The following is an 8,828-nucleotide window of genomic DNA, read 5'->3' as shown; positions in this document are numbered from 1 at the left end:
TTGTTCGCATTCATTAGATTGTGCATTAAATTCTCTGCACGCGTCCATATGACAAGTTACAGAAGGATAAATTTGCATCAGCTTAATTTTATATGGTTTGTTGACTGGATATAAAATTCAAAAACAATATCCGTTAAATACATATTAAAAGCACCATTATAATGTGTGATTTAAGCGTGAAATGATATTTTTATAATTATAAGAATATAATATTGAGCATAATAGAAATTTTTCAAAGCTAAACAGTTTTCATATATCAAATGGTTTTTCTTTTAAACAGATTAAAATAGAGGACAACATAAAATGATATTGAAAAACTATTCGTTGAATAATTGAAGGCAATATGTGTTGAAAATTTTATTCCACGAGATGAATGTAGTTTTATCGGCATGAATAATAATTTTGATCTTACTAGAAGTGACAATAATTATTCATAAGAACAAAATGAATTGAGTTGTTACAGACTTTGAGCCCCTTTGGATTGGCTTATTTTAACTGTTTTTAAACCAAAATCGCTTTTAAGCCATTTTGTAGTGTTTGAATAAAGTAAAAAAATACTTTTAAGCACTCGTTTTAAGCTAAAATGATAAAAATAAGCCAAAAATTAGAATTTCTAACTTATGACTTTTGATTTAAAAATCACTTACAACAAGTCCATCTAAACGGGCTCTTAAAGTTATATAAGTCAAAAGTGCATAATTAAAATTTACTTTTTTCAATGGAGATGATGGTAAGAAAATGTGGATTTCTATTAATAGTATAAATAATTTTTATATAATATAATTTTTTGAAGAATCGGTGAATACTTTGCTAAGAAAAAGGGGTTTGTCTTAGTTTAATTGAATATTGCAAGTTACCATTTTTTTTATTGTCAACTTGCACTTGCCATTAAGAAAGTATGTGTAGTTGGTTTTAAATAATTTAATAGTGTAAAAAGTGATCGTTTTCTTTCTTGTTTTTTTTATAAATGTAATTGGTAAAGTTGTTGACATGTGATCAGGAAGTCACGGTTTCAAGCCGTGGAAACAGCCTCTTGCAGAAATATAGGGTAAGGCTGCGTACAATAGATCCTTGTGGTCCGACCTTTCCCAGGACCTTTCGCATAGCGGGAGATCAGTAAACCGAACTTTTTTTTTTTTGTATAAAAAGTAAATTCGTTGGTTATTAATGAGAAGCTAGGGAGTGGATAAGCGAGGGAAAGAGATACTACTTATTAAATAACTCATCTGCCGTCCTTTTATTTGTTAGATTACTGATAAACAACACCTTAATAAATGAACAGAGGAAAAAGTTGAAATGGGATTCTCCTAATCTGAATGCAGCCAACTTCATGCTTTTCCTCGTGTGTGTATATATATAACTAGTTTTAGGGTACGCGCGTGTACCTATAGCAATAAATATAATTTTTTTTTAAAATTATATATATATTTGTTAAATAATGTGTTTGAGTTATTGAAAAACAAAGAAAAAAATGTAAGTTTCTAAATATAATGAATGTTAATCTCACTAAGCTAGCTCATTAAATAAATAAATCCTACTCCACATAAGTCTTTATGTGTCTTATTATGATTTATGATACATGAAATATGTATCTTATGAAAATTATTCTTATCTTTATTACCAAATACTATAAACAAATAACAAAAAAAATACTTTACAATAATTATTCAAAGATAATAAAACAAATTGAAGAATTTGAATCTTTTGGTCTTTTAGAAATTTGTGAGTGAAGAGATACAACTATAGCCCCTAGAAAAATATTGATAAATAACAATATAAAGTCTTAGTAGCTGATATTGAATTATAAAAAATAATGCAATACGATATGAAAAATATAGGGAGCTATCATTTATTGAAATGAATATAAAAAGAAAGGAAAATGATAATGGCACTTTTTTGAATACTTTTTGTCTTATGTTATATCCTTATTACTTCAACATAGCATTTTATCAATGTAACTTTTAATACTATATTATAATAAATTCTGCTCTATTTTCTTATTTATTTCACGGCAAATGCTCTTATCGTGTAAAACAATTTGTGTACCTTAAGAGTTTTATCAACTTGGCAAATAAGTTTACTTACATGATAATTTTGAAACAAAATTGAATTGACTTTTTTGCTGCTTTATTAATTCAAAGACTTAATTATTTGTTGAGATTTCATGCTTTTATGATAGTATAAAAGATACAAATTATTTTCGAACTTTTTTGGTACTCGAACATAATATCATTCTCTTTATCGGTTTATGTAATATTGAAAACTACATTTAATAATTAGAATAAATATTTAATTAGGTACAAAACCTCTTGCTAACAATATATAGAAACATGTTGTTAGAATTATAGGTTCCCTAATAAGAGGAATCAATGTGAGCATATTTCTATGGAAATTACCGTGAGTATACATAAGGAAAAGAAACGTAATACTCTTACTTCTCTTAAATAATATCTATTTTAAAGTCCTTAATATTAGGATTTCTTACTTAATTCAATAAGAAAAAATTTAATAATCGAAATTTTAGTTTCTTTTAAAGTCCTAAATATTAGGATAATAATTAAATGACTATTTTATCTAGTGTGAACTCTATTTTAAAAGGGTAAAAAAGGCAAACGATATTTTGCTAAGGGCCTTCGTGCTTTTAATATAGTATAGATATATAATCTTTAACTCATGGCAATTTTTTATACTTTTTCCTTTTACGAATTTAAGAGATATAATACTAACAATATATCAGAACAATTTTACAGATTACAAGGTCACAACAACTATCAATTTCAATATGTTTAACCCAAAAATAATTTCAGGATAAAATAGTTGAATCTATATTTGATGAGGTCACTAATAATCGGTTCAAATTAGAGCTTAATTAAATAAATCACTTGACTAGGCTAAATAAGTAATAAATGATAATGATAATATGATCGTCAAAGTGAATAAGCAAAAGAAAAATAATCTTATTGAGATTGTTTACGAGACACAGTACTACAAAGTAAAGATCGATTGCCCGGTTTGACAAGAGCGAAATACAATAGCTTATAATAATGGATGAGTAGAGCAGAATCTAAATGAATTACAAGTGCGGGTTGGAGGTATTTATAGCCTAAGCCTAACGTTCATATCCTTAATTTAACTCCCACATGTTGCTCTGGATGGTTATTAGTTACCGAGGTACTCGCCAGTTGTGAAATAAGCGTCAGGCATAGTGGATATAAGTAGATCTCGAATATTTTGGAAATGATTGAAAACCAAGCAAGACTCTGGGTTACAACTGCATCACTAGATTTACCGGGTCGTTCTCGTAGTGCTTCACCGAGGCATTGCTTCTGTCTCCCCAAAAAGAAGCTACCGATTAAAGATATTTCTTGTGGGGACAGACTTCTGCCGTTCATTCATCTCGCTATATAAACTACTCACATGTCAAAGCCAGATTTTACCAATACACAATCAAAGCTAAGAAGAGGAGTTTTTATGTACATCTTTAATATGTTCATAAGCTAGCTTTTTTATTTACCAATTTATGCTTATTATGAGCAGATATATTATAGTTTAATTTAATGAATTTAATAGTGTAACATTTTTTTATATTATCATTTAAAAATTAGATTCTACATTTATTCTTTATTTGGGTGAATGAGTGGGTGGGTGGGTGTTGAGGAGCCAAAATTTGACCATATGCTCCACAACTCTAGTAGTATAAAAACAAACTCATGTCTTAAGAAATCAAATGGTCTAAGTTGACTTTGAGTTAAAAATGTAGATCGTTTAATGGTCAATCCTACATGACGGCAGCAGATTCACCTACTTTTGAATACATAGACTCCTGGATAGTTTTTCAATTGTTCAAATATTTACTATTTGGTTTTCTAGAAGTACCTAATATTATCTCAATAAAACTTATCGATGACCCAACAAGATTCTCAAGATCTTTTTCACTTTCCAATTTAAGCAACTCAAAAGTGACTTATTAGCTGCTGATATATGGGTAAGCAGAATCTACCTCATTGATTTTCTCAACACCATCTTTTTGTCCACGAAGTTTCGAGTCAGTTTTTGTGCACCTCGACTTTTTCATTGAGTAACTGCTACTTCGCGTTAGTGTAGGTATCGAGTAACTCTGCCCATCAAGACTTAGGCAGATAAAAAGAAATCACTTAATAATTTTTGTCTCTATTGGATTTTGACATATAGTCTACAATTTTTTACCCCGTGTTATTTATCGCTAGGCCACAACCTTAGTCTTCCACCAAACAAAAAATTATATGTCCCAACATGTTTGGCCAAGATATCACTGAACGTTTCTTATCCACTAGGAGCAATTTTGCATTTAGTGCATGAAAAAACCAGCTAGCTGCTACTGGTTAAATACATCCTGTGTAAGTTATCTTATCTACCAATAGTCTCTCGAGCATTCAAGATTAGTTTATTTGATGCTGAGTTTTTCAAACAAATGAATCCGACTAATCAACCACTCTGACCCCCATTCTTCATCCATTTCTGGACACTAGCAAAAGGAACTATGAAAGAAAACTGCAACGGCATTAAAAGGGCAATCCGAGTCCGGTGCATAAATCATTCCACGTTCACGGTCCGAAAAAGGGCCGCTCCCCAAGGGGGTGTGATGTAACCTACCCTGATACAAGTATCAATGGCTGATTCCACGGCTCGAACACGTGACCTATATATCACGCGAAGACAACTTGACCGTTGCTCCAAGGCTCCCCTTAAAAAAACTGCAACAGCATGACAAAATATAATAGCCACCAAAGCTAGTTTAGGTACACGTAAGCTGGTGTGAAGACCACCATTATAAAAAGATAATAATAACAATAATAAAGATGACAGCCACCTAAGCTTATATATCTAAAGACTCCAAGTATTGAAACTTATAGTGCGCATGCATTACAATATCTTAAAAACCTCAAACCTCAAATTATTCTAGATGTTCTTCTCATCATCACAAGTTCTTAAAAGCTGACTCATGAGTTGGTTTCTGCGGGGTAAGTTTTGCCAATAGCGCCTTGTTGTGACAATGCTCGGCATCAACAAAGTAGAAGCTTCCGTTAGCCTTGAATGTAACGAAAGGTCTATTGGTTTCAGGAGGTCTGATATCTGAAAACTTAATTGTCTTTGGAATATAAGTTGCCAGCCAAGACATCATCTCCACTTCAAAAGAATCTGAACCTGGTTTCCACGTCAGTTTGTGAATATAAGGGCTCACAAACCAGTGAAGCGCAGCGGTAGTAGAAGCACTGAAGAATATAACAGTAGACGCAACTGCTCCCTTTAGTATCACATTCGAATCAGTAGACGTCATGAAGGTTATGACGGGGCCTAAAGACACAGAGAGACAACAAGTTGAAAGGGAGAGAAGCTTCACTTTCTTGATCGTGTTCGAGATAGGACCATAGTAGACAACTCCACCATCCTTTTCGTCATTTCCCGCTTCTCCTCCTTTACGAGGCCCTATGCTGATCTTATTGTCCTCTTGTGCTGTTGCGGACAGTGATAGCCACCTTTTATGAACAGCAGCTGGCTGTGTCGCACAATTAAGGTTAGTTTTGGTACCACCGACAAGTGGCCAAGTTCCATAACTAGCCCGACGACCACCTGAGAAGGTAAAGGGGAGCAACAAGCAGACGATTGAGCACAATCATCATGAACAAGTCATCAAACATAGAGTAAATAAAGCGAGAAGCAGAAACGGATGTGAGATGTTGTAGCTAAGGTTTACAAAAAATAAGTAGTTAACGAATTGATCTGAATATTTGACAGATCTTGGTAAAAATTTGATATTCTAACATAAACAGAGAGGCTGAAAATAAAAATTCACCAAGGAATGGTATGAAAAAAGCGAGGAAAGGCCAATCTATACAAATTCATCACAAGAAAAGGCCAGAAAGAAAACGAGCAAAGTCCAGCATTTGACATCCCTAAAACATAAAATTTAGCTTTTTGGATAGTTGTTACCTATTGTATTGTATTGTTACTTTAAATACACAGTTTGTTTTGGTTGTTACTTAAATTTTATTGTATCATATCGTTAAATTCGTCATTCATAACGACGAGAAGTGCCACTTTATGTAACGACCGATTTCGTGTGGTCACGTCGTTACCTTATTTTTTCTCCCATCTTGCCCTTCATTATTATTAAATAATACTATTTTATCCTTTACCCTACCTTTTTATATAGTAATTCTACCTCGTACGTTACTTTTTCTTTATAAAATTGCAAATTTATTCTTCATATTATTGTTCATGACATCGTAAAACAACGGCAAACAATACAATCTATTCATACATTGTATACATCAAAACAACACAGTACAATATAATACAATACGATACGGTACATTATGAAACGATACATAACAACCATCCAAACAAGCTGTTAGGAATAAAAATAAGTTAGAATTAGGGCTGAGAATCTACAATAACAAACTGCAATAAACCAGAAGTTCCATTTATAGCTATTCCAAGTTTCACCTCAAAGAATCATGCTTTCCTTTCCACAAATATGTTTCTAAAGAAATTTAGAGTCAAATATGAATATTGCCATCTAATACTCATGATCCGTCCCAATTCTCAAGTCCTAAATATGCGGAACTAAGAGTTCAGCATTTATTAAAAGCAAAAACTGGAGTCATCAAACCATTTGTAATGGGGGAGGGCACGAAAAGATAAAGAGAAGGGTGTTTCTTGCATTCATTTTCTTTCCTAGTGACCAAATATATATGTGGACACAGAAAAAATTAAATAGAAGGGGAAATTATACAGAAATGAAACTGGTAAAAAGAGCTAGAAGAGGATTAAACGCAAAACCTGATTGGAAATTCCTGGATTTTAGATAATTCGCTTGAGATCGAACCAAGCGAAAAAGGGCTCCTCTTGGCATCGTCAATTCTGATGCAAAAACCCACAACTGGAATCTCCGCTTTCCAGAAAGGTTTTTGGGTTCCTTCATCAGATGGCTAGTACAATATATATTATTTTCTTTTTGTACAAACGAGTTGGGCATTTGGTCTAGTGGTATGATTCTCGCTTAGGGTGCGAGAGGTCCCGAGTTCAATTCTCGGAATGCCCCTTCCTTTTTTAGACGATCCAATTTCTTTCATATTTTCTAATCGTAATTTCATTTTGATTATGGTGATGTCCAGATCATGGTAACTGCAGGCCGGCTCCAACCTTATGTGGAGTAAGGCTTGTGCCTTAGCTCCCAAATTTAGGGAGCCTCATTTTAAAAAATTAATAGGTTCATAGGTATTTAAAAAATAATATTTAGTATTTTTAATGCAAAACTAGAGTTTTTAATATAAAGGAAAGAATTTTTTTAGATATATAAATAAAATAATAATTTGACTTACTTAAAAATGTGTACATGAATAGTTTTCATAACTTTTAGTTTTCTATTTTTTACTCTATTAAAAAATTTGCCTTTTGTTCCTTAATTTGTCAAGTCAATCTTTCTTTTGTTTCATTCTCTCCATATTTCAGAAAACCCTACATATTCTTTTGTGTTTTTCTTATATATTCTTACTCACTTCTTTCTCCAAAATTTTATTACTCACCTTCTTTTTCTAAGATTTTACTAGTTCAAGTGTTCAGCAATACTTTTAAACTTTCAATATTTCTATACTCCACTTCTATTACTTTGTAAAATCTTATCTAAGATCAACAATATCTCAAGAAAGATTAAATAAGTTAGCTATATTATCAATCAAGCAAGAATTATTAGAGAAAATCGATTACAAAAAAAATTATTAATAACTTTATATCTCAAAAAGTTAGAAAAAAAGATTTCAAATAAAAACATATATTATAACTTTCTTTTAAAAATTTAGGCTTCGTATTAAACTTTGACTTTAGAGTATGTGCTTGAGTCGTCCATGATGGTAATAAATCACCTCGTGGAAGGAATACCAAGGAGACAATGGAACTTGGAACATCTCTTGTTTGAATGTGATTACTCCAGAATCATATGGGCGACACTGCTACAACAGATGGGAGAAACACACTAGATTGGAAGTTGGAATGAGGAAATTGAATGGCTAACTAAAAGGTGTACCTACATAATTCGAGCTCACATACTAGTATTTCTTCGCAGCTGCGGTCTACCATATATGGGCGAAGTTCTCCAACGAGGATTTCAAGGGAAAATGACCTTATGCACTCAGTGGATTAAAGATATTGTACTGGATTACATCTCCGAGGGCAGAATGAATTGAAATGGCATACCGTTTTGGAAAGCTAAGTGGGCGTTTGGACATAAGAATTGTAAAATTCCAAAACAAAAGTGAAAAGTTTTCCATGAAAATGGTATTTGAAAATTAGAGTTGTGTTTGGACATAAATATAATTTTGGGTTGTTTTTGAAGTTTTGTGAGTGAAAATTTTGAAAAATATCTTTTTGGAGTTTTTCAAATTTTCAAAAAATTTCAAAATTCATCTTCAAGTGAAAATTGAAAATTTTATGGGTAAAAGTAAAAAAAATTCGAAAAAATAAAAAAATTCTTATGTCCAAACGGGCTCTTAAATAACTAGCCTACCTAGTACGGGATTGAAAATGCATGTTGATCGTTGAGGAATTGTTTTATTTCTTTGGTCTAGCTCTAGAGTTAAAATGAGCTAGCGGTGTATATATTTATATTTGGTTAAATAAAATTTTGCTCGTTTAACCAAAAAAGAAAAAAAATTCACCTTGTGTTTGTTTGGGATTTAAATTTTAGTCTTCAATCCTCCTATGTTTTTTACCCTCTTCAATGGCCGCTAGGTCACATTTTGAAATAATATTTAATAGAACAACGTTTAAGAATTAAGATGTTGCATTGC

The 8,828-nt window shown here is 31.9% G+C and overlaps 1 protein-coding gene and 1 non-coding gene across 2 annotated transcripts; one reads left to right on the top strand and one right to left on the bottom strand.

The window, feature by feature from the left end:
* Positions 1–4,724: 4,724 nt before the first annotated feature.
* Positions 4,725–6,981, bottom strand: LOC104094252 (uncharacterized). Its single transcript, XM_009600128.3, has 2 exons — positions 6,823–6,981; positions 4,725–5,610 (listed from the first exon to the last, which is right to left on the bottom strand). Exons 1-2 carry the CDS (start codon positions 6,962–6,964, stop codon positions 4,958–4,960), a joined length of 795 nt encoding a protein of 264 aa, XP_009598423.1. The 5' UTR covers positions 6,965–6,981; the 3' UTR covers positions 4,725–4,957.
* Positions 6,982–7,012: 31 nt separating this feature from the next.
* Positions 7,013–7,084, top strand: TRNAP-AGG (transfer RNA proline (anticodon AGG)). Its single transcript has one exon. It is a non-coding gene; the product is annotated as a tRNA-Pro (tRNA).
* Positions 7,085–8,828: the final 1,744 nt, after the last annotated feature.

This window comes from Nicotiana tomentosiformis, chromosome 5, assembly GCF_000390325.3.
Source record: "Nicotiana tomentosiformis chromosome 5, ASM39032v3, whole genome shotgun sequence".
Classification (NCBI taxonomy): Eukaryota; Viridiplantae; Streptophyta; class Magnoliopsida; order Solanales; family Solanaceae; genus Nicotiana; species Nicotiana tomentosiformis.
The sequence above is the reverse complement of the archived record's forward strand: the minus strand, read 5'-3'. Positions and strand labels throughout refer to the sequence as shown.

Coding starts and splice junctions, on each gene's coding strand:
- LOC104094252 (XM_009600128.3), bottom strand. CDS start 6,964: ATGAAGGAACCCAAAAACCTTTCTGGAAAGCGGAGATTCCAGTTGTGG. Junction 5,611..6,822: donor ATCCAGGAATTTCCAATCAG/GTTTTGCGTTTA, acceptor TTACCTTCTCAG/GTGGTCGTCGGGCTAGTTAT.